At 36.4% G+C, this 24,921-nt stretch overlaps 4 protein-coding genes and 1 pseudogene across 6 annotated transcripts; 4 read left to right on the top strand and 1 right to left on the bottom strand.

Moving 5' to 3' along the window:
• The first annotated feature begins 2,043 nt into the window (after positions 1–2,043).
• HDA6 (histone deacetylase 6) lies at positions 2,044–5,394 on the top strand. Its single transcript, XM_021436626.2, has 6 exons — positions 2,044–2,694; positions 3,314–3,754; positions 3,844–3,986; positions 4,140–4,230; positions 4,333–4,475; positions 5,114–5,394. The coding sequence occupies exons 1-6, from the start codon at positions 2,155–2,157 to the stop codon at positions 5,166–5,168; spliced, it is 1,413 nt and encodes a 470-aa protein (XP_021292301.1). The 5' UTR covers positions 2,044–2,154; the 3' UTR covers positions 5,169–5,394.
• An 83-nt stretch (positions 5,395–5,477) lies between these two features.
• Positions 5,478–8,225, top strand: LOC110422631 (S-adenosyl-L-methionine-dependent methyltransferases superfamily protein). Of its 3 annotated transcripts, none has more exons than XM_021436628.2 (2): positions 5,478–6,731; positions 7,796–8,225. In XM_021436628.2, the coding sequence occupies exon 1, from the start codon at positions 5,624–5,626 to the stop codon at positions 6,725–6,727; it is 1,104 nt and encodes a 367-aa protein (XP_021292303.1). In that variant the 5' UTR covers positions 5,478–5,623; the 3' UTR covers positions 6,728–6,731; positions 7,796–8,225. The 3 variants fall into 3 exon arrangements, 2 of the variants coding, with proteins under 2 accessions (XP_021292303.1, XP_021292302.1); XM_021436627.2 differs by having other exon boundaries at positions 5,482–6,731; positions 7,790–8,225; XR_016351628.1 differs by lacking the exon at positions 5,478–6,731 and adding an exon at positions 6,738–7,591 and having other exon boundaries at positions 7,790–8,225.
• A 5,437-nt stretch (positions 8,226–13,662) lies between these two features.
• Positions 13,663–15,379, top strand: LOC110422830 (putative pentatricopeptide repeat-containing protein At1g64310 pseudogene; annotated as a pseudogene).
• A 779-nt stretch (positions 15,380–16,158) lies between these two features.
• Positions 16,159–18,591, bottom strand: LOC110422647 (disease resistance protein RPM1-like). The gene has a single exon (XM_021436644.1). It carries the CDS (start codon positions 18,369–18,371, stop codon positions 16,197–16,199), a length of 2,175 nt encoding a protein of 724 aa, XP_021292319.1. The 5' UTR covers positions 18,372–18,591; the 3' UTR covers positions 16,159–16,196.
• Positions 18,592–20,829: 2,238 nt separating this feature from the next.
• LOC110422769 (uncharacterized) lies at positions 20,830–22,644 on the top strand. Its single transcript, XM_021436785.1, has 6 exons — positions 20,830–20,886; positions 21,354–21,457; positions 21,587–21,783; positions 21,873–21,934; positions 22,139–22,166; positions 22,306–22,644. The coding sequence occupies exons 1-6, from the start codon at positions 20,836–20,838 to the stop codon at positions 22,380–22,382; spliced, it is 519 nt and encodes a 172-aa protein (XP_021292460.1). The 5' UTR covers positions 20,830–20,835; the 3' UTR covers positions 22,383–22,644.
• The last annotated feature ends 2,277 nt before the right edge of the window (positions 22,645–24,921 follow it).

Raw genomic sequence — 24,921 nt, 5'->3', positions numbered from 1 at the left:
ATCAAGATAATTTAGAGATAATATTCATATTTTTAACCAATCAAAATTTAAGTATTGGTCATTTAATTTATCTCTAGTAATTATATTAATTTAGAAATAAAAATCAAATTGGATTATTTAATTTATCTTTAAATAAATTAAGATAATTTAGAGAGAACATCTAATTTTGGCCAATCCAAATTCAAGGACTCAAAATTCGACCTATAAAAAGACTTTCAATGAGTGATCATAATTTATTTCTAAGTAAATTAAAATAATTTAGAGATAATTCAAAGAGATTACATTCTCATCAAAGTCTCCCACCTAGCATTATGAATATGGGGTTCCTCTAAGTCATTTTTATTCATTCGGAAGTGTTTGAAGATTAGGTGGCATTCGAAGATCGAGAGCATTTTGGAGATCGAGAAGAGTAAAAGATTTTTGAAGTTAAGATCAAGTGATAAAGATTAAGTGACAATGAATTTCGTGATTAAGATATCAAGCGAAGTTCGTGATCAAAATTAAGTCGTGAAGATCCTTAAAATAAGGAATCAAGTGTTCATGATCAAGATCAAGTCGTGAAGATCTTGAAATTAAGATATCAAGTGTTTGTGCTAAACTTCAAGTCGTGAAGACTCTTGAAGTAAAGATATAAAGTGTTCGTGATCAAGATCAAGTCATGAAGACTCTTGAAGCGAAGATTAAGTAAAGTTTAAGATCAAAATTAAAATTCGAGTTCATGATCTTCGAAGACGAAATGAAAAAATTAATCAAAGAAATTTCCAGAGATTATAACTCAAATCAAATATTTGTATTTGTCTTATAATATTCAAATCAAGAACTTTTGACAAGAAATTTATGTATACAATGTCATTTCTATATAATCATAAGGACCATATAATCTTAAAAGAAAAAATCGCATTCGCCATATTCTTACAGAATTAGAGTTAGGGATGTCCATAGAAAAATTGTTTAGCATTCCAGATAGTTGACCAATGCAGCCCCCAATATCGACACCAAGATGACTAGATCTTCCTGCTTTCAAAACATGGTAAAAACAAGTGATTAATGGTCTCAGCTTCATTATGACAAGGAAAACAAATAATTGCATTAGCACAAATGATTCCTCTTTTAGTGAACTCAGCCTCAACTTTAAATAGAAGTTTGTCATTAATAACATAAGAGCTAGCAAGCCCACTCCATACAGCTTTCCACATATCCTTAACCATTTCCACTAGAATCAAATTTCCAAATCAATTTATCTTGCATACCAGGGCAAAGATATTTATCTTCAAGGAGTTGATTAAACTCAATTTATTGACACTCCTAAGTCTCACCTCCCATTTCCAAACATTATCAATCCAAAAACCGAATTCATTATTAGTTCCAATCTTGTTGACTGCCAAATTGAAATTGTACGGACAGGAAACATGCCGAAAAGAAATATTGTTTCCTTCGTCAACAGAGAAACCTAAACTTGTAAGAGAAATACCATAATAAGGGTTTAGTGGGAAAAACGAAATCTATGATGTTTAATTATATGAGATCGGTGATACTTAACTCGCCGCATACTCTTTCTTTTTTTTAATTATAAAATTGTGAGATATATTTAATTATAAACACGATTGAAAGTTTTAATTATTTTAAAAATTGATTATATTTAATTACAATCAAATTAAATGATTGGGTGAAATTATAATTCAATTATGTATTAAATACATTAAGTTATATATTTAATTAAAAAAGTAATTATCTTCCATGATGTTTTATTGGAGACAAACTTACCTCGTTAAATATTAAAAACACTATTTATTTCTCGTAAAAAATTACTAGTTGAACCAAGTTTACTTTTAACACTATAGACACCCTCAATTTGTTTTTTTTTTCCCTTTTTTTTATTTTTTTTGTTTTAATCAATTTCTTTAACACTATTTTTTTTCAAATTGATAAAAACATAATTATTTTGACTAAATATAATTTAATACAATTATAATTAAATAAAAAATAAATTAAAATGTTTTAGGTTATAATTGAATTGGAATATAACTTAATTATTTCTTCTCATTTATCTCTTGATTCGCGAGTCTCTGCTCTAATACCCTTTTGGTTCGTCCGTCTTTCTACGGAGGGAAATACCCAAAAAGGAAGAACACCGCCTGGTTGGTATCCTTACGAATGGAAGACTCCGCCGGAGGTGCGTCACTACCTTCGGGACCCGACGCGAAGAAGCGGCGGGTGACATACTTCTACGAGCCAACGATCGGCGACTACTACTACGGTCAGGGTCACCCAATGAAGCCCCACCGGATCCGTATGGCACACAACCTCATCGTACACTACTCTCTCCACCGTCGGATGGAGATTAACCGTCCTTTCCCCGCCGGCCCCGCCGACATCCGCCGTTTCCATACAGACGAGTACGTCGATTTCCTCAACTCCGTCAGCCCCGAGTCCATCTCCGACCCCACTTATTCTCGCCATTTGAAGCGTTTTAATGTCGGAGAAGATTGCCCCGTGTTCGATGGGCTTTTTGGGTTCTGCCAGGCCTCCGCCGGTGGCTCCATTGGGGCCGCCGTTAAGCTGAATAGAGGGGATGCCGACATCGCCATCAATTGGGCTGGTGGGTTGCACCATGCTAAGAAAAGTGAGGCTTCTGGGTTTTGCTATGTTAATGATATCGTGCTTGGGATTCTTGAGCTCCTCAAGGTTCACAGGGTAATATGATTTTTCTTTTTAGTTTAAGTTCCTTTTATTTATTTATTTATTTTGATTAGTAGCTATTGTTCCTATAGGAAATTAGGGTTAGTGAGCTTCAGTTTTTCGTTCTTCTTAGTATGCTCTTCACGGTTAGATGAATATATGATTCTTTGCATATTTCAGTGTTTAGAAGTGACCGCGGTTTTTACTGTGATTCCTGTTTAGGACTTTATTAGTGAGTTGGTAATTCTTGAACTTTTTAGTTCTTAAGGAGATATGGTAATTCTCTTGTGATGCTGTGTTTTGCAACTGTGGGAGGATGTGCCATATGATTTCTTTCACTGTCATTTAAATACTTGCTGAATTCTGTGGTGGAATTGCAAAACAGTGAAAGTCATGCTTAGATTTCTTTACCAAATGCAAATTCTTAATACTATTATATGTGTAGTGTTCTATTGCGTGATTTACTACTGTTCTTATGGTATTGCTCAAAATTTTTAAAGACCTTATTCTGCAGTCTCTAGAATTCTTGTAACTTCTTACCCCCTTTTTCTTTTCAAGAATGCAATATGAAATTATATTCATGAAATGTTGGTCTTAATAAACTTGTTTTTGAAACTTCAACATCCTTGTGCAGCGTGTGCTGTATGTAGATATTGATGTTCATCACGGAGATGGTGTTGAAGAGGCATTTTACACCACTGACAGAGTTATGACTGTGTCTTTCCATAAATTTGGGGATTTCTTCCCAGGGACTGGGCACATCAGGGATGTTGGGGTGAGCAATGGGAAGTACTACGCTTTGAATGTTCCATTGAATGATGGGATGGATGACGAGAGTTTCCGGGGTCTGTTTCGGCCTATCATCCGAAAGGTCATGGAAGTGTATCAGCCAGATGCAGTTGTTCTCCAATGTGGAGCAGATTCGTTGTCTGGTGACAGGTTGGGTTGCTTCAACTTGTCTGTGAAGGGACATGCAGATTGTCTTCGCTTCCTTAGATCTTTCAATGTTCCTCTAATGGTCTTGGGTGGGGGAGGGTATACTATCCGGAATGTTGCCCGATGTTGGTGCTATGAGGTCTCTCTCTCTCTCTCACTCACACACAATTTTAGCAAAATATAGATGAAATATTGTTCCTCTAAATTGCCTCTTTTACTTCATCTCAGACAGCCGTTGCAGTTGGGGTGGAGCCTGATAATAAGTTGCCTTATAATGAATATTATGAGTATTTTGGTCCAGATTATACGCTTCATGTTGCGCCAGGTAACATGGAGAACCTGAATGCACCGAGAGATATGGAGAAGATAAGGTCAGCTCAGACATTACATTTACCTTTTTTGTTGTTCAGAGTCATATTGCATATGTTAAGAAGGGTTCTCTATCATCACGTTTAATATGATCATATTTACCTTCTTGTAACCTTATTCTGATAGAATTTAAATTTGGTGTTCTTCTTTTTCAGGAACACACTATTAGAGCAGCTTTCTAAACTATCTCATGCACCGAGTGTACCTTTTCAAACAACACCATCCACCATCCAAGCCCCTGAGGAGGTTTCTAGCCTACAGCAAATTTCTTCATTTGTTTTTTGGTATATTATCTGTGACAATTTCTCTTTCTATTTTTATCTTACATGGAATATTGGTTGGATGCAGGCAGAAGAGGATATGGATAAACGGCCAAAACCTCGCATATGGAATGGTGATGATTATGAGTCAGATCCTGAAGATGATGAGAAAACTCTGTGCAGATTCTCAAGTTCTGATGCGAAACAGGCTACAACAGATGCTGAAATGAGGTAAGGCTTTGTCTTTTAACTGTTTATCTTGAAAATGTTAGTGTTTCTTGTCCAAGATTGCATTGGGTAACCATAGTTGAAGATAATTGATTTTGTATAGAGCAATCTTTTATCATCAATGAGGTCTAAGTCCTTATTCAGAGGCATCTAAGCATCTTGCATACTGGTCTCTTCAGTTGGCTTTGATTTTTAGTTCTTTTTTCGGTTTCAGTTGGTCTCTTTAATGTGTTTTAGCTTTTAGGATGTCACGGACTTGTTTAAGAAAAGGAAATTTCTGGGTTTGGCAAATGTAATTCATGTTACTGTATTAGTAGTTCCTTGGCCCAACACTTGCTTCTTCCATTGTCTTGTTAAGAAAGTTATCTTGCTTCACATGCGAGCATCCATCTTTCCTATTCTTTTTCCCACTCTTGGAGCATATTTGGCTTTGGGGCTTGTGTGGCATGGGCTAAAGGCCTAAGGCTTTTGACGTATTGGTGGGAATGTGGGTGAGGGGCTTGGATTTTGCGCAGATGTCTTAAATATGGAAACTGCAAGTCTTTACTTGCATGGGATTGATAAAACATATTTTGAGTGCCTTGTTAACTTTGTTGCTTTTGTGAGTTGTCTGAGTTAAAGTTTTTGCTCTTTTTCCTCAGGGATGTACCGGAAGACTTGAAAGAAGTGCAAGCGGAAGAGCAGCCAACATCTTGACACTGAGGGAACTTCTGAGCTTCTAGATTTCATTGTACTTCATCCTTGTATAATTTAAACTTGAGATCTTCATTCAAATCAGGCCGTTTTTTTGACATTACTAGCAAGCATTCTTTGATCTTTTCGAATGAGGCATTAGAGTAGGAATTTTTAGTCACTGATGTCCCACCCTTATGTTTGGCAGCATGATGTGTTAGAATCAAAGATACAATGAATACACAGACACAAGAGTATCAATATAAGATTAATTATCAAATACATGACTTTTCTCCCTTGATGGTACAATTGGCATCCCCTTTTTTGTCCTTGTATATTGTCTCTGGTGATCAGAAACTGATCAAGATCCATATTCTTTAGGCTAACGGCAATGGACATAGCAAAGAAGTGTTCTTGTATCAGCTCCATTTTAAGGATGGCACGGCGCAGTGCGGAACGCAGTCCAGAAATTTCTGTTTATGCATTTTTCTAGATTTTCGCCTTATGAAATGCATATGCTGCTTGCACCTGAACCAAAAATGCACCAGCTATTGTTGGAGAGGCGAGAGATGTGGAACAAAGCCTTGTCCCAATGCTCAATTTCCTACCAAACTCGACCGTTTATCCCCTGTCCAATTCAAATTACCCGCCACCCTCTCAAACCAGGCCTATTAACCCACCATTTCTTCCCCGCAATGCCTCCAAAACCGATCCATCTCCGTCTACCACCACCGAAATCCGGCCAAACCGATCAACCTAAACCCCAAACAAAGACCCAAGACGATGGCATCCCGATCGAGGACGTCAAAATCATTGCCAAATTCAAAACCAGGCACAACTATATCCGCGTTCTGGAAGTTTCTCGAAGAGCCGACCACCCTTTCGCGGGCTCTAGACTACTCCTCCTTGATTCCCCTGGAAACATCCATAGCATTTCGTTTCTCTTCCAATTACTCACCAACACTTACTTCGACGTTTTCGCCACTTTGCCTCCCGTTTTACCCCCGGGTCCCGTTGGCATTCTCGGGTTCGGGGCGGGCTCCACGGCCCGTTTGATGCTTGAATTATACCCAGAGTTGATAATCCATGGATGGGAACTTGACCCATCTGTGGTTGCAGTTGGAAGAGAATATTTTGGCCTTGGAAAGCTTGAAAAACAATACGCAGATAGGCTTTACATTTACATCGGGAATGCATTGAAAGCTAGCATTAAAAACGGGTTTTCAGGCATTTTAGTCGATTTATTCAGCAAAGGTAGTTTGATACCGGAGCTTCAGGATCCGAACACGTGGCAGAGGTTGAGGAAGGGTTTGAGAAAAGGCGGGAGAATCATGGTGAACGTCGGGGGTAGTTGCGTGGAGGCTGAGGATTCACGGAGAGACGGGAAGGCGGTGATGGAAGAGACTTTGAAGGCGATGCACAGGGTTTTCGGTGACAAGCTTTTTGTATTGAATTTGGGGAATAGAAAAGATGATAGTTCCCTTGCTTTAACCGGCGAATTGCCGGATCCTGATGAGTGGAAGAAGGCGCTTCCGCGTTCTTTGAAGTGTTATGCCGATATGTGGACTCCATTTCATGGTTGATGTGGTATGTTCTGCTACTCAGTTCAGTTGGTTTTAACTTGGTGGAAGTATCCTTTTAACACTGAATCTCCGCCCATCTACTGTTTGTATTTATGCCTAACTCACCTGTTTTCTCTCATTTCCATGGTTGATGTGGTGCCAACTGCATCATTGAATTTTGCCACCTACTGCATGAATAGAAATATTTAGGTTTATGAATTAGATTATTATTTTTATAGCTCAAACATGCTTATCACGAGCTAAACAAGTATTGGAATAGTTACTGTTGAATTTGCTGCTAACAGTGTGAGTCTGCCTAATTGGTTTGGGGAGCCCAGTGCACAAGGCTTCTGCAACATGGGGTTTGGGGAGCCTGTTTTATCATTTGGCTCAATTTGTCTTCTGCATGCTTCCCCTTTCCTCTATAAGGATCTGTAAACCTCGATACTTGGCATCGATCTGATGCATAAACATTTTCTCATGGGTGTTCTATCTGTGCGGCTCATTCACAAACTGTTCTCCTTGCATTAGGCACTACAGGAATAGTTCAAGCAAAGCCACCTACCGAAATTTCATTGCACTTTCTTTGAAGGCTATAGAAGTAAAGGCTCAACCATAACCTCAAAGTCAAGAGTCAACTTAGAAAAACTTAGCCCAAGGTTACCTGTTTCCTTTATCCACCTTACACAATGTATAAAAAATTGGGCAATTTAGCTTATAAAAAGAATCCTTGTGCTCTAAATGTCCCAGAGCTCTATCAAAATATGAACCAGCAGTCTTCAAATTCTGTGATGAGTGGTTCTCTGGTGAAATTGGCAACAGCCCTAGCGCTGTTACTTCTTCTCATGGGCGAACTTGCAGCAACTTCTGCTTTAGTTCCTTCTGGTATATTTATTTTTCATTCTGATTTATGCCAAAGCTTGTTCGACTACTTGACTAGCTGTATTGATCCTCGTTCTTCTTCTTGCGTTTGACTTCCTTCACATTTTATGGTGCATTTACTGATGTTATTGACATTATGAGGTAGAGGTATATTTATTTATCGTGTCTCACTTGGTTTTATCACTTTATATGTTCTGAAAGGTCCAGAGAAGAGCCCATCTACTGTTCTTTTTGGCGGAAGTAGCTTGAGGAAGACGTTTCCGGGCAAAGATGGCTACTCTAGACAGGAAAGTCTGGTCATTTCTAGCAACAGAAAGTTTCGGAAATTAGGCAAGGTACTGTCCTCTCCACCATCACCCACCAGAAATCAGCAAAAAATTATGGGCGTACCACCTGCACCACCCCCTCCGATAGCATATTGAGTATCTACATAGACAGGTAAAGGGAGAACCAGATGATGAACAAGGAAGGAAAATTCCATGTTTAGTGCTCTGTTTTCTGGATGTTACTCCATACATAAAAGTTCAAGGTGAAGCTATACTCACTGTTCAAATCTTTTAGGATTGGATTTTGCACATTTTCTTCTTGTATTCGAAGTTTAAACTTATGACAGCAGTCAATCTTGACTCATCATCAATCTCTGATCTTTGTTGTCAACGAGATTGAAGGACCATTCTAACAGAAGAGAATCTCCTCTGATGAGGTCAAATACTCATGGTAGAACATAATAACAATGTTGCCTGCTTCACAAGAGAATATAACAATAGATATTCCATTACAAGCAAATTCGAATCCCTGCAAAGAGCACGCATTAACAGTGTTAATGAATAAGCAATAAAAGCCAAGATATTCTCTCTAATAATTAAATTTTTCAAAGCTACAATGTAAATGCTTGTGCAATTACCCAACAAATCGTCCATTTGACCTTAATTACCTTGCACATGCAACTGGTGAATGTTTTTAGAAAGTGAAAAATAAGTTAAAAATGGTTAAGTTGTCAGTGTTTAGACTTTGGATAATCTTAGAAGCAATCCCTGGTAAGTCGGTATTTACAAGTTCTTATATTGCACGCACTAAACTCGAACTTCAAGATAAATTCAATTTTCAATTATCTCTGTAATAATTCTAAAATCTAAAAAATACTCTCATATGTTTTCCTTTTATGGACTTTGAAGGCCTCTGATTCAATCAAAGATGGCCTTCCTACATTGGGTTGATTTGTTTGATAAATCATAAGGACACAGAAACGAGGATTGAAGCAGATAGAACTTAGGGTGTGGTTTGGACTAGCAAATAATATGCAACAAGCATGGGGATTCCACCTCTCTAACCATATGGACGAAGCGACAAGCTTTCCTTTGTCGACATTGTTTCGTCCTTGGTGTGAAAAGTGCTAGGCTATTGATATAGCTAATGGGGATTATTCCCTCTAACCCGCACACATGGTTTGAACTTTGCGACTCAGGTCCAACTGCTTCTCTCTCAAGTTGATTTGATTGGGCTCCTTGGCAACTTGATGGAAAAGAGACCATTATTATGGCTTCCCAATGGCGACAACTGACAAGAGTCAAGCTGTATTAATGAATTTTATATTCAGATTGACGCAGCCAAGTTGAATTTATTAATTTAATATTTTATGTTGTGCAAACATCATGAATTTATCATGTAACATAAATCAATATTAGAGATTTTTACTCTAATTTCATGTTGAATCTTTTAAGACGAATATCTTGTTTAAAATCAATCAATAATGCATAGAGAAAATTTTATCATATTTATATATTTAAGATACAATTAATTAATAAAGATTTTTTTCATGACTGTTGTCTGTTGAATTTGCTTCTGCACTGCATGAATGGGCATACGGAGGAAATGCGTCCGGCACTTAGGCGCTACAAGTCTGCATTGTTCGGAGAGGAAAGGAAAAATATCAGCCTGTTTAGTTTAAGACTATGTCAGTCTTACAGTTTGAGATCCTGATATAGATAAATGCATGCTTCCATTAGTCCTCATTGTAAGCATGCTGATCGTGAAGATGGTGGTCGCAGATTTTCAAGTCAAACTCCATGAGAAATGAGTATCTCAGTCGGTTTGAAGAGCTACACAAGCAGACGGTAAGCCACAGCCATCAAAGTCAGAGTCAAATCTAGAAAGAATCTAGCCCAAGGTTACGTGATTCATCCATTAACCACCCATAAATATCAGGATATGCCCTTGCGTCTCAGTGTCCTAGAGTTTACGGTTGTACAAAAAGATGAAGCTTCGGTCTTCTACCTCTGCCAGGAGTGGTTCCCTGGTGAAGTTGGCGACAACCCTAGCGGTGTTACTTCTCATCACGGGTCACCTGCCGACGATTTCTGCTTTAGTTCCTTTTGGTATATATTCTGTTCTCCCATTTAACTTGATTGCTTGATAACTAGCTAAATTATATGCTCAACCTGGTGTTTATCACTTTCTTTGTTGTAAAAGGTGCAGAGAAGAGTCCATCGAATATTCTTTTCTGTGGAAGTAGTTGGACGAAGATGTTTCTTGGCAGAGATCATGGCTGCTCCGGAAGTGAAAGTCTGTCCATTTAAAGCACAAGAAAGTTGCCTTCCCGAAGTTTGAAAGCAGGCAAGATACCGCCCTCTCCGCCATCGCCAACCCAAAATCAACGAGCAGGAATGACTACTCCACCACCTTCCACAGTCTGAAACTATGAAGAATATCTACATGTTCAAAATGTTTAAAATACATTTGGCTAAAGCAGAAGAAGTCCATGTTTATAACTCTGCGATCTCTCCAGATGTTATTTTCCAAGTAAAGTTCAAGCTTCAGCTTTTGGGTCATTTTCTTTTCTTGTATTCAAAAACACATTGAATTCTTCCCAAGCCCCATTTTGTTTTGGTCTCCTTTTTCATCCAATTTCTGTCAATATGCATGCATCTTCAAATTTATCAGATTACATTAAAAAAAATTGTATTATTCAGCTAAAAATCAAAATATACTATTCCATTGGAATTCCTTTCAGGAGTTTGTTCAGTACTGATCAGTATTCTTCAGGATGGAGAATTATCAATGTAAAAGGTGAAAACTGCAAAAGTAGGCATTAGAGACATGGTGTTAATATAAGATTCATCACATAGCTGAACACCATAGTATTTGGAATTACTTGGTGGTATAGAATTCCATTAATGAGATGAAGAAACCATGGAAGGAAGTTCCAATCATGATACAAAGTACCCGAGATAACTTCTAATGTGAGTTTTGGGATTGTCTTTAATTTACCATTTCTTTTTTCTTGATTAACTAGATGGCACATTCATTCGAGTTTGACTCCATATATTGTTATCTTGGGATATGAAAAGTGAGCTGCTCCTGCCTGTGAAAGAATAAAGTACAATTTTTATCGAAAATGTAAAATCAGTAGTATCTTTTGATCAAGAAAGAGAAAATTTATCACAAATGATGGATTTTTATTGCCAAGAAGAAATTCTTTTTCAAAATATTTTGACGAAAATTTTTTTTTTTATCTGAATATTGGATAATAATTGATCAAAAACTTGAACAATAATCTATCAAAATGAAATTTTATCTGAATTTTGAAGAATTTACAATAAAATTCCAACTGAATGCAAGGACGAAATTTCTTATATATATTATAGTGAGTACTTGTGTATATGGTTGTCTCAATGCCTTAATGTCAGTGCAATCATAATCAAATCATAATGATTTGAGCTCAGCTAGCAGTCCAACAGGTAAATATTAGGCAGTAAATCATGACTGCTCTTGGAATATAAGTTAGAATTTACTAGTTTCTATATCCCAAGGTGCTACATATTTTCTCCCAGTTTTTATATTACATTGCATGCTATTTGCACTTAAGCATGTTATAGGGATATTGAAGCAAGAAGCTCACGGTTCACCAATTCCTGCTTGTTGGTCCAAAAAACTTTAGCTATTGCTCAGGCACTTAGCCTACTAATTTGATAAGCATGTGCTTACCAAGCGCCAAGGCCAGCACCAGCACACTGATGTTGAATTTAAGGATAAAATATAGGGTTCCCTAACCTGCAGCCTGCGCACAAGATTTGGTTTGGAAACTCTTTCCTTTACACCATGCCAAACTTTCTCTCAAGTTGCCCTGTATTTTAGGCAACTTGGAGCAAACAACTCATAGTTGAATTCTGATCCGTGACAAATGCTAGCTGTATGCATGACTTTTTGTCATCTTTGTGAATTAAAATACTCTCCATATTTAAATTGTGCATTGAGTTTTGATATTTGTATTGCTCAAACTTTGGTAGCATAACATATTTAATGATCATGAGTTAATTATATATTTGGTACTCTTATTATAGTGAAATTACTGATTTAATACTTTAAATTTAAAAATTCGTAATTAGGTATTCGAACCATCAGCCAATTGGGTGAAAGAAGGAAAAAGAAACAAAGATTTCTCACAACTTGAGTTAGCCCTTTTCACTATGTTACTGACTAGACATTGGTTATCTAGACTCAAACATGTCGATCTTATGCCCCTTTCTAAGTTCTAATTGAAGCAGATGGCATCTTTCTTTTCATAGGATAGTAGCTGCAAAACTTCAACTCATATCAGGCCACCAAATGATTTTATATACACATTGTACTTGTTATGAAAGCTATGGAAGTAGATCAGAACCAACATAACCCTAAAGTCAATGTCAAATCTTTACAAAATTTAAAATCCAAGGTTGGTTCCATGGTTCCCTCATCCAACCCATGGATTAGAAAATTGAAACAAGTTGGCATATAACTGCATATATAGATACCTTAACTCTCTCTCTCTCTCACAGTGTCTCATTGTTCTACCAAAATATGAACAAACAGTCTGCTGACTCCATGATGATGAGTAGTTCCCTGGTGAAGTTTGTAACAGGAACACTGGTGTTACTTCTTTTCTTGGGTGATCACCAAGCTATTTCTGCTTCACTGCCATCTGGTATTCCCTGTCACCTCTTTGTCTTCACCCCTGCTTATATTTACTGATTTTCTCAACATTGAACTTTGCCTCTATGCTGAGGTGTTGTTTAAAGACAATTTCTGACGGGTATGCATTATTTTTATGTCCCGAAAGGTGTAGATAAGAGTCTTCTGCATGCCCCCGGGTGTGGGTCGAGGAAGATATTTCCAGGCGAAGATGGAAGCTTAGGCTGTCAAAGTCTGGTGTTTTCTAGCAGAAGGAAGTTGCCTTTTCGGAGTTTGAGATCGTCAAGCACGTTGTCTCCACCGCCATCGCCTACCATAAGTAAAGCAAAAGCAATGGTCGTATCTGCACCACCTCCACCGGCACTGTGATGTTGATCATCTGTATCCTTGGTCGTGACCAGGAGAAGAAAAAGAGAAAACACCCTCCATTTCTGTACCTCTGTTGTTTATATGGATGTCATTTCCTGGTAAAAGTTCATCCTTAGATGTCCATGAGCTCGCCTCTCCAAAGTCAAGTGGAGCTCAGTCCGATCCTATTTATGTATTTTGATGTTAATTAGAATTTAATGTTAATTAGTATTTTAATGTATATGCATATATTAATATTTATTTATTTATTTTTAAATAATAATTATATTAAAAATTAAAATAAAAGTTTTTAAAGTATAATGTTAATTGTTTACCAGTAAAATATGTGAAAAATAATTGAAAGATAATTAATGTTTCAATTATATATAATTGAAATTTTGTAATATATATGAGCCTATAAATTAAATTATTCATAGCATTATAATTTTGAAAATATTTTTTTAATAAAAATTATTCAATACCATTAAAATTTTTTAGATACAAATTGAATAAATACTATTAATATTTATAATAAAAATCATTCCATGCAATCAGAATTCTTATATATTTACAAATTAAATAAATCTTATTAATATTTTTCAATACTATTAAATTAAAAATTCAATAAATATTATTAAAATATTGTTAAATGAAAGCCATTTGATGCAAATAGAATTTTTTTTATTAATTAGATAGATCTTATTTATAATAATAAATAATATTTAAAAAAATCGAAACCTTAAATCCTAAACCAAATTAACTTTTCCAAGCTTTTAATTATGGAGTTTTTTGGCGCGAGTTACAACGGGCAGAGCCCTTTTCAAATTCAAGTCGTCTTTCAACTTCACTCACTTCTATCAGAGCTCTCAAAGCCTCATCAGCTAATTGATAGAACCAAGCAAATACACGCTTTAATCACCAAAATACGCCTCTCCCTCGACCCATTTTTCGCCATCAAAGGTCGTCAGATTCCACGGGCTCAACGAGGACTTTTGCTGGGCCCGCAACCTGTTCGATGAAACACCTGCAAGAAGCGCTTTCCTTTGGAATTCCATCGTTCGAGCTTACGCACGAGCCCACAAGTTCAACGATGACTTGTTGTTGTTCGACGGAATGCTGGGAACGAAAACGAAACCCGATAACTTCACGTACGCTTGTGACGTTCACGAGCCTGCTATGAGAACTTTGATTTAGAGGGGATGAGACTTGTTCATACAAGAGTGATTGTTTCCGGGTTAGGATAGGATCCCATCTGTGGCTGTGCTCTTGTTACGGGGTATTCAAAACTGTGCTTGTTGATTAAGCAAGCAAGGTTTTTGATGGGATCCCTGGGAAGGATTTGGTTTTGTGGAATTCCATGGTTTCGGGATATGGGATTTGTGGCCTTTGGAATAAAGGCTTAGAGCTGTTTAGCTGGATAAGACATATGGGCCATCAGTCAGATAGGTATACTTTGGTTGGGCTGATATCATGGTTAGTAGATTCCCAGGGCTTGTTGAGTTGGTCAAGGAACTCATGGTTTTTGTTTGAAAAGCGGTTTCAATTGTATTGTTCATGTGGGAAGTTCACTTGTAAGCATGTATTCTAGGTTTAAGTACCTGGATTTGCAAATATTGTGTTTAGTAGTTTGCTTCAGCCTGATTTAGTTGGGTGGTCTTCTTTGATAACTGGATATTCTCAGCGTGGGGATTATGATAAGGCATTGCTTTGCTTTTGGAAACTGAACATGGAGAAGGGTAAGAAAGCAGATCTCATTCTAATCTCTACTATGCTGGAGGTCACTACTTGATCTGTAAATGCAAGGTTTGGCATGAGATACATGGTTCTGTTGTTCAACATGGATTTGAATCAAATGCCATGGTTTCTTCTGCTTTGATAGACATGTATTCTAAGTGTGGATTTGTGATCATGGGGATCAGTGTTTTTAGGATTATGTCAGAAAGAAGTACAATATCTTACAATTGTCTTATTCTGGTCATGCATTGAATGGAATGGCTTACCAGGCATTAAAGATGTTTGATGAGATGCTAGTGATTGGACTAAAACCTGATTATTCGACCTTCTCTGCCCTTCTTACTGCTTGTTGCCATTCTGGCCTGCTTGAAAATTGTTGGGAAATTTTCAGGAGGATGAAATATGAGTTTTCCATCCAACCTAGAATAGAGCATTACCTTCACATGGTAAAGCTTCTTGGGATGGCTGGAGAGTTGGAAGATGCATACAATTTTATCTTGGGCTTGCCAAAGCCAGTGGACTCTGGCATCTGGGAGCGTTGCTTTCATGCTGTGACGGTCATGGAAATTCTGAGTTGGCAGAAGTTGTATCCCAGCAACTTTTGGAAAATGAACCAAAAAAGGTGCATATGGAGTTATGCTTTGTAATATATATGCTGTTGATGGTAGGTGGGATGATGTGCAGTAGTTAAGAGATGACATAGCAGAACGGGGAGTAAGAAAAGTACCAGGGCTTAGCTGGATTGGGAGTGGAAGCACTTAAGTATTAAGATGACTCAGTAAACCTCTTATTATCAGGTCAACATGGCAGCTGTCTTTTAACATTAAAGTCATTTTAACTTGGCAATTCATTAATGAGCATACTCTTTTGGAATCAACCATCCTCTTCCCTCTTCTTTCATATCTTATTGTATTATGCACTCCGTGCTAATGTCATTATAGGTAACTAAGATCCGGCCACTCATTAATGAAAAAAATATGATTGTTAACTTCTAAAACATTGTATTGATATCAAAATCAAAGGCATTGCTAGACATAGAAAATAGATCAGAAAAAAAAAAAAACCCCTTGGTTTTAAAGGTTTGTTGGAACAATTTTGATATGTAAGCAAGAGATTTGATTGTTTAAAGTTGGAATAAACTACTTTCTTAAATAGAAAGGCCTATGCTCACACACCACCAAATTTTGATCTCTATCATTATTTTGTCCATATTTTTTTCTGCATGATGCTCTTATTCTATGACTGACCAACAAAACAAAACCCTATAATATTAAGTCTTTTCCCAATGTAAACTTGTTTCTTATTTTATTCCATAAACCCAGTAGATTTCTCTTAGTAAAGTACAAATGAAACAAGACAAAATTTTCTTTGTGATTTATATATTTACTAATGCTAAAATACTAATAAAACCCTTTTCCCTATCAAGGAGTTATCAATTAGAAGTAATTTTTGTATTCTTTTTCAAAACATTTAGCAATATTTTAACTCAATAATTTTGCTTACAAAAGTTGAATTTCAGATAAATCTGTACTGACAATAATTTATTTTGGCCAAGAGACTGTCAATAGTTAATATTCATCTATCCACACATGTCTCCTGCATTCCTTCTTGCAGAGGGTTCGCAACAGGATGTAGGGATGAATGATATTTGTGAAATGTGCTTGATTTTGTAATTCTCTTCTCCTCCATCAGGTTTCAGCCTTTCCTTGTGATCATCAAGCAGAGGGAACAAATATAAATGCTTCAATGTGGTTACAAACTGTAATCCTTCAGGAAGCATTCTCAGTTTTGAACAGCAATGAAAATGAAGGCAATTCAAACTTGGTAGTGCTCCCTTTTCAATCGCTGTCCATTCCTCCAAAACATTAGAAGCAATTTGAAGAAATTCAAGCTTGGGAAACCAACCAACCCTGCAAAATTCTTTCCCTAACTGCTTTGAAACATAAGCCTGCCACAAGGTTAACCTTGTCAAATTAGGTAGTAGATGAAGCACCAACATTGGGTTTTCAGACAGGTAAGAGAAACCTAGCCTGAGTTTGGTGAGCATTTTCATCGAGCCAAGCCACTGTGGTAGCTTTTGTAGGAGCCCGTCTAGGCGAAGTTTCCTAATAGTGGGTGGGGGTGAAAAGGAATCTGGAAGGACAAGAACTAGCTGGTGGTCAACATATTTGCCCATTAGAGACAAACATAGAAGGCCCTGAATCTTGCCAATGGAGGCAAAGACTTCACCAACATTCTCACCAGTTACATCGATTATTCCCATTTTTCTGAGCTGAACCAGGTTACCTAATTCTCTTGTAATGCAACAATCAGCATGTATACCAGTAAGCGTCAGTAGATTTTTCAATTTTCCTATTCCTGCTGATGGTGTCGTTCCCCATGAATTATTGGGGCCTAGTTTTAGGTGCCTCAATTTTGCAAGGTTTATTATCTTTGCTGGAAGTGCTTTGAAATAGCCACACCATCTGAGAACTAAAGTTTGAAGGGCTCGTAAGTTACCAAGGCTTGCTGGAAGCTGATTTATGTTGGTTTTTCTCAAGCCAAGATATCTCAGATGTATCAGGTTTTCCACTTCATCTGGTAAGCTCTTGATCTTCCTACCTTCTAAATCTAGCACTCGTAAAAATTTTGCCCAAGGCAAAGTTAGCCAATTTCTGTCATGCTCAGGAAGGTCTTGGTACCCAAACAAGAATAAAGACCGGGGTTGGAGATCGGTTAAGTCAGGTGTTACTGTTATCTTGTCTAAATCAATTGAAACACGACGAGCAGAGCGAGGAAAGCTGAAAATTGGACTGGTACATGTAGCAGTGAAAATTTTCTTCTCCATCTTGTGGATACAAAAATCACGGTAAAGATAGGGGACACTTAACCTGTTGGGGTTATTATCTTCTTCTTGAAGCATGTTCTGGATAATCAGTTCATTTATATTTGCTTCTGCTATATCTTCCATTATCTCTCCTGCTTTCTCTTGAACCAGCCCTTCAGCAACTAATAATTGAATTAATCGTCCTTTATGTATCCAGTAGGCCTCAGGGAAGGTGCAACAATATAGGAAACAAGATTGAAGATAATATGGTAGCTTATTATAGTCTAATTGGAATTGAGAAAAAGTTTGATCGGATGTCTCACCTTCTTCTACCCCATGAGAGGTTTCCATGTTATCCTCCTCATCTCCTCCAGTGGTAGTTGAAATTTTAAGGGCAGATTTCTGACTGTCATGGAAATCTTGAGACTCATCCTTGTCGTCTTTCTTCTGTCCTCCAATGGTGGCTGAATTTTTTGGTGATGCTATCTGACTTGCCTGCTCTTGAGATTTTTTCCTGTCATCTTCCCCACGGCCTTCCAGTTCATGAGGATTTTCCATGCTGTATTCCATCTCTTCAACAGTAGTTGGAATTTTGAGCTCTGCCATTCTGTGAACAGCTAGGGCAAGGCGAGATTCTATCTTCAGCAATTCACTTCTGAAGCAATCAGTCAGGACTAAGCAATCCGATTTCTTTTGCCTATCCATCTGAATGATGAACTCATCGATATGGTCATCCATTTCACTGATCAGTTCTCTCAGTTCATTCACCCAACCACATGTAGCAGCATCTCCTTCTTCACAACTCATTTCTTCAGTGTACTGTCCCACCTCCCTGAGTGTATTTACCAACCTATGCATTTGATCTTCAAGGCCAGAGAAGGTTTCAATTTCCTCAACTAATAGAGAATTCAATCTCTGCACAAAGAACTTCACCAAAGCCTCAGCCATTTCTCTCTATTCAATGAAAACACTTGCTTTTCTAAGAAGGGCAAATGCAAAGAACTCTTTTATAGGACCAAGTCACCCATCTTGCCGATGTCTGCATTGTTTTGCCCACCGGTTGGACAAATTCTTAGTCCCAATCATCGACGAGAAAACAATGTCTTCTATACCAACTACATCACTTTGTGAATGTTGGGTTGTATTTGTCACATATGGAGCATGAGAATCAAATGCAGAATTGGGTTATATGCACAAGGCTATGATGCTGACTTGTAGATAAACTATGCATAATTGGAGACACTAGTGAACTTGGATGAGATTATGTATTTAAATCATCTACAATCAGTTGTATATGCATTATACGATAATATTTTAATGATCTTCAACTAAATTTACATACATGTGTGTAAATCTCAGAAGTAAAATTATGGTAAAAAATAGAATAAAATCGTATAACTTAACAAATAACAATTCCAAATTAACTTGAATTCAAACTTTACAAATGATCTTCACATCGGCTTGGTCTTCAAGAGGCATGACATGATTGACATAGCTCTTGTATAAACATCTATATCAACTTGTAAGGTATTTTTGTTTCGATCTCATTGAATTTTAAATTTTATTTCGATATTTTACATGTTAAAAATGATGTAAACATTTAAATATATCGATATGAGATTGGGCTTCTGGTCAAAAATTTCTGTTCCCTACCCAATGGGCCAATGCATATCAACCCAAATGTAGAATGCAGCTGGCCCAGCCCAAGCTCAAAAAACAGCCGAACGGGCAGCAAAACAAACAATTTATACTGGTAAGTGAAAAGCGTAAAACCCATTCGGGGAAGAAAACCAAATAAAATACGGAAAGCAGGGACGACACCAAGTTGGCGGGAACCTGATTGCCTAAGAAAAAGCGTTTCCATATTTCCACCATGAAAGAGCAGTGGGAGATACATTACTCGCGGTTTTTCAATTTCCCTGGTCTCCCATCTACTTGTCTCAGCCTTAAGACTCTTCCTTCCAGGAAGCTTCGCTCCGTTGGCAACTGGGTCTCTTCTCCTTCACTGGCTTCTCTGCAGCTCATCACCAACCCCAATGCTCATGGGACCGTTCTTGTTGTCTCTTTTCAAGGAAAAATCCATGTGGGTTTCTCTCATTTTCAGTTTTTCTTTAAGCTTCTTTTTTGTTCCTTCTTTATCAACTTATTTTTTTTTTCTCTGTTATGCTTGAAATGGTTTTGATGGGTATTGATTCTTTTGATCCCTTAACCTTTTATTTTTTATTTTGCTGGGATTTTGTTTAAGAGACTGTATGTTATTCATGTCCAAGGCATTTTTGTTGATTTTCTTTTTTGAGCTGTATAACGAGACTAGCTCTTTTCCATCTTATAAAATTACGCTGCTATTTTCAAGATTCGAACCTAAGAATCTCTGAGTTGAAGGTCCCCAATTCTAGTTGTTGCCCATCCCTCCTTAGAGACGTTTTTTCATTGCCTTCTTTAGTAGTGCTGAAGTTGATGTTGGCTGTGTGAAATTGTGAATGAAGCTATGTTCAAACGCATCTTAAATATTGATTGATGTCATGTAGGAAATTTCCTTTCTATGATATCTTTTTAAAAATTCAATGGCTCCCGAGGAGTATTCTGATTGAACGGTTGAGATGCCTCATTTCCAGATTATAGCAGCTGGTTTTAATCTCTATCATGGGAATTTTTTTTTGTTGACCTTGTTTGGATATCAAGAAGCAATTCTTAAGTTCACTGATTATGTGTGCTTTGGTGTACTGATATCATATCTTGCAGGAAGAACACCACGCATCCAAGCTGCATTTCACTTGGCCTCAAGTATCCTGTCTAGCAGAATGTCCCGTTAGAGGTAGCAAGGTTGTCTTTGCAAGTTACAAAGATCGTGAGGGCCAGGCAAGCTTCTAACTGTACTCTCTGAGGGTACCTTACTGAATGATGGAATCTTTGATTAGAAAATTGACATGCGTGCTTGGTGATTGAGTCTGTGAAATTCATAGTGTTATTTGTGTATATTCTTATTTTGATATCATATAGTAAATTATTTTCTCTTTCATGTTCAAAACCTCTGTTGTTTATGCAGTCAGTTGCTTCTTTTTCATAAAGAGCATCCGAACTCTACCCTTGTTTTTTTGGAATTGGTGGTGACATTAGCTGACCTCTTGGATCTTTTCCATAATTTGTTGCCAACTCTCAATTAGAAAGAAAATATAGAAAAGTTTATCTCATCAGCTTATAAGTGTCTTATATGAATCACTCAATGTCAATGATGTAGTTCTTTTATAAAATTGATCTATAATCAATTTTAAATTGGCTTAATAATCTAGTATGAACAACTTTTGCCGATGTCTTAATATAGTTTAAGATGACCACTTCGCTAAGGTTGATCCCCTACTTTTGCATGTTCATTAGGCCTTTTTTTGTTATGTTGCAGCTCCAAAAGTTTGCCATGCGGTTTTCAGCATCCCATGATTCACAAACATTCATGAACTCTTTAAAGGTAGCTCCAAGTTTCCATACTTGTTTGACCTGACTCTTAAGTCTTAAGCATGTTGATGGAACCTTGTTACACAAAGTTTAAACAGATTTTAGATGATGTGTACTGGTGGAACTTGATAAGTTTCTTTTAATTAGGAGGAATTACTTTTGAATTCAAAGTTCCTTTACACAATTAGATAACTGGAATATGCCATCAATATGACCCAAAGGCTATAAGAAGAACATTTATGTACTTAAATTATCTGATAATAGTTTTTAATTTAAAATTTGGGTCTTAGATGAATCTTACATCTGAATAGATTTACACCCATTGTACAATTGAGTCCATCTGATGTAGCTGAAAGTGGAACTGTATGACCTGAATGAATGTCTCAAAATTAAGCGTCATACACAGATGGTCTTAGGGTCCGAAGATGTTACTATGTTTCTGTTTTTTCTTATAAGAATTGCAGTTGTTTGATTCTGTAGGAGAGCTTGAAGGATGCTAGAAATGTATGGCTTCCAACCAGTAATCGTGGTTTTGCTACTTCACTTACATCAGAGTTGGTAGATTTGAATGGAATCACTTCTAGGTGACTATTCCTTAAGTTCTATACACGCAGTTCATGTATGGTCATATTTGCCTGGAGAATATCCAAATTAATGAAGAATTACATATTAGAAAAGGTTTAAGTGACAGTTTAGAAGTGTGTTTGGCGCAGACCTGCTGTGGAATTATGCCATGTAAATCTTATCGGAAATCATGAACCTCTTCAGTTGCCTCCAACAAACGATAAAGGTTTGAAATGCCCTTGTCCTAAGGAGTCAATATGTAGTCCTAATCCAGGAGCCAAAGACGCAAACTTGCCATCCAGCTTCACTGCACTCCTTTCTGGCTCTTGCACTGAGACTGAACAAGGTACAGTTAATTTGATGGTGGAAATGAACCAATTGCTTGAGTGGGTTAAAATAACATGTATGAATAAAACATCTTTTGTGTTATTAAAGGTACGAATGGTGCAGAACTATCAAAAGCACCAGTGAAAATGAATATCGTGTCCGAAGTGGTGGTATGTTTGCAACCCTGTAGTCTAGTCTCGAAGATAATTTTGGCATGACATTATTATGGTGGCAGTTATCTTGAGCTGTATTGTAACAAATCTACCACTGTATCATTGCATGACTAGGACAGTTCTGTTACACCTTTAATGATAATTCGTAGTTTGCTGCTTTGACCAAATTTTTCGCGTTTCCTTTATTTGTCTTTTTGGCAGAGAGATATGACGGATTCTTCTTTTCATGGTATGTAGATTTCTGCTGGTTGCAATTATCAGCCATGAATCTTAAGCACCTAGTTTCTTTAAATCTCCCATTCCCAGTATAAAGTTTCTCAAATTTAAGCTTTATGCATTCTTATGCTGCTCTTGGTTGTTCTTATCAGATATGTTAACTAAGATGGAGATGGCCATTGATGACTTGGGAGGGGATTTGGCGCTACGATTTCATGATTTCCTCTAGTTCTGCATCAAGAGCTGAAGTTTTAACTTCTTCCCTGACTCAAAGCTTTCTATTTGAGTTAAATAGCAGCCAACTAAGATCCCTTTGATGAAAATTCGGTTTGGTTCTCCATATTTTTGTATTACACTAAGTACTGAAACAGATATAGCGAACTGCAGTGCGGATGCAATATTAGCACTCTAAATTTTGATTGGAGAGAGTCCAGTCTTCTTTATTCTGTAATTGAAACAGTATTTTCACACATTAGAGTTTATTCATACAAATTGTGCTTGCTGTGTTAGACTAAACATTCATTCCGCAGCCTTGACATGAATGGATCTGCCTGCTTCTTCTTCATGGGCCCAAAACAAAGTTAGGATTTGCTCTAGGCTGATGGGATTCAGTCTCAAAGTTGAATCCCAACCCCGCCAAAGTCATTCCAGCAGTAATGCACAAGAGATCAGAAGGTAGCAAATCTAAGCTTTTTATTCAGAGCAAGCATTCAATAATCTATGCTTTCACTGGTGATTCTAACGAGTGGGTCACATGCACTGCTGCTAAATACAATAGAAATTCACATACTAATCCATAGACTGCTGTCATTCTGCAAAATGCCTTAGCTTCTAGTGAATATATATATATATATATATATATATATATATATATATATATATATGTAGGGCAGATAAGCAAGGTTACTTCTTTGGGTTATAAATATATATATATATATGAGCAACACCTCAAGGTTAAATGGTATAAGCAATTCTGGGTCTCATTGGGTCAAGTTAACATTTTTAAGTTGAAATAGCGTCATAGATATCCTTACATCTAGGAGGTCAGGAGTTCGATCTCTAGGGAATCGTAATTGTACAGTCATGCCTCATTTGTTTATAAATACTCAAAGATTAAGACCTTAGGCTAGCTTCATTCAAAAATTGAAAATGTCTATGGTTCTCAAAGGCTTGGGTTTCCTCTTCTTAAAAAGGAAAACAAGATATAGTTTTATATAGTTTTTATATTAGATATAGGTATAGTTATTTATTTTGGGTTACTGACCCCATTGCATGCTGCAAACCTGACCCACATGGAAATATATAGAAAGCTAGTAGGCGTGCAAAAATAACACAATCTAAACTCTTCCCAAGCAGTCTGTCCAGAGGCCCAGAGGCTCAAAAGAAGAAAGAATGGTAAAGTACCTTAGCTTCTTGTATTTGACAAGTGTTCCCTAACCATTATTGATTGAGACCAGCAGCTATACTTTTTACATATAGAAGAGAGAGAGAGAGAGAGAGGCAGAGACCCAACCTTTGAAAATCAATACCAGTTTTGCTAATTACCTTTTCTTGGTCTTAATCCTGAATAGAATTGAATGAAACAATGAATGTTTGATTTGAGTAGGGAATATATAGAATGACATATGCCTGTGGTATTTGAAGAAACTTTAATCGTTGAACTTGCTAATTTTCTAAACTTCAATGGGGCCATATGTTCAAATGTTCATGCCTTCCAGAAAAATGAGAGGCAACCTGCATGGAGAAGAGCAGGTTTTAATTCATTTCAATCTTCTTTGAAAATATGCTTGTAAATATCTTTCCTTAACAATTCTAACAACATTAAAAATCGTCTTACAGTTTTATTTTTTAGGTATATTTTTAGAGAAACAAACTCGTTAACAGATGACGTGATCGAAATAAAATCTTACATATTAAGAACGTTTATGTTATGTTGTAACATTTTTCGGGGTACATATACTTTATTATGTTCTTTTCTTATGCTTTATTTATTATGTGTAACTTGACCTTTGTCCACTCTTAATTATAATTTAAAAACTCTACTTATCAATTATATTAATAACATTCACTACTTTCAAAAAGAATATCTTTCTTATTTCTTTTATATATAAAATATATATTATAATAAATTATATCATAATCATAGTTTAAGTGTGAATATATATTTATACATACATATATGTATACATATCGATTCAAATATATATATATATATGTATGTATATGTTATAGACAATGTAAGTGTATGATTTTGTTTTTATATATTAATTAAACCAATTACATATTTGATTGATGTTTTTATTTTAATTATTTTTTATATAATATAATTATCTTACTACTAGTTGCTTTTATTCTATGTATTGAATATAACAAAATTTTTAACCAAAGAGCAAATAATATACACTAAGAAGTAATAAAAAATAACTGTGAAGATAATTTATAGTTGCTTATGTGTGGTTCACTTATGATATAGGCTTTTATCATACCTCAATTTAATGTCTCAAATCAAACTGAAATGACACTTTTTAAAAAAATATTTAGATGTATGAAGGATATTTTTTAAAAATTTTATTTAAAATATTTTAATTCAAATGTGAGCTTACAATCCAATGAAACTTATCATATTAGACCTAATTAACAATATTAGGCAATTGGTATCGAGCTAATAATAACAGTAAAGTGCGTAAAATGAAATTAAATGTACATTAAAAAATATTTAAATTCGAGACATTCTTGTTAAATATCGACATATTAACTAGAGTAATTGA

This window comes from Theobroma umbraticum, unplaced genomic scaffold (assembly GCF_002168275.2).
Source record: "Theobroma umbraticum cultivar Fairchild unplaced genomic scaffold, ASM216827v3 scaffold_146.0, whole genome shotgun sequence".
In the NCBI taxonomy this organism is placed as follows: domain Eukaryota; kingdom Viridiplantae; phylum Streptophyta; class Magnoliopsida; order Malvales; family Malvaceae; genus Theobroma; species Theobroma umbraticum.
Note: the sequence above shows the minus strand (reverse complement) of the source record. Positions and strands in the feature narration are given on the sequence as shown.

Bases quoted from the DNA above. Each gene is read 5' to 3' on its own strand.
- HDA6 (XM_021436626.2), top strand. From the start codon at position 2,155: ATGGAAGACTCCGCCGGAGGTGCGTCACTACCTTCGGGACCCGACGCG. The intron at 3,755-3,843 runs GTCTCTCTCTCT...ACTTCATCTCAG, and splicing joins CCCGATGTTGGTGCTATGAG to ACAGCCGTTGCAGTTGGGGT. The intron at 4,476-5,113 runs GTAAGGCTTTGT...CTTTTTCCTCAG, and splicing joins ACAACAGATGCTGAAATGAG to GGATGTACCGGAAGACTTGA.
- LOC110422631 (XM_021436628.2), top strand. From the start codon at position 5,624: ATGCATTTTTCTAGATTTTCGCCTTATGAAATGCATATGCTGCTTGCA.
- LOC110422647 (XM_021436644.1), bottom strand. From the start codon at position 18,371: ATGGCTGAGGCTTTGGTGAAGTTCTTTGTGCAGAGATTGAATTCTCTA.
- LOC110422769 (XM_021436785.1), top strand. From the start codon at position 20,836: ATGCGGTTTTCAGCATCCCATGATTCACAAACATTCATGAACTCTTTA. The intron at 20,887-21,353 runs GTAGCTCCAAGT...TTGATTCTGTAG, and splicing joins CATTCATGAACTCTTTAAAG to GAGAGCTTGAAGGATGCTAG. The intron at 21,784-21,872 runs GTACAGTTAATT...GTGTTATTAAAG, and splicing joins TTGCACTGAGACTGAACAAG to GTACGAATGGTGCAGAACTA.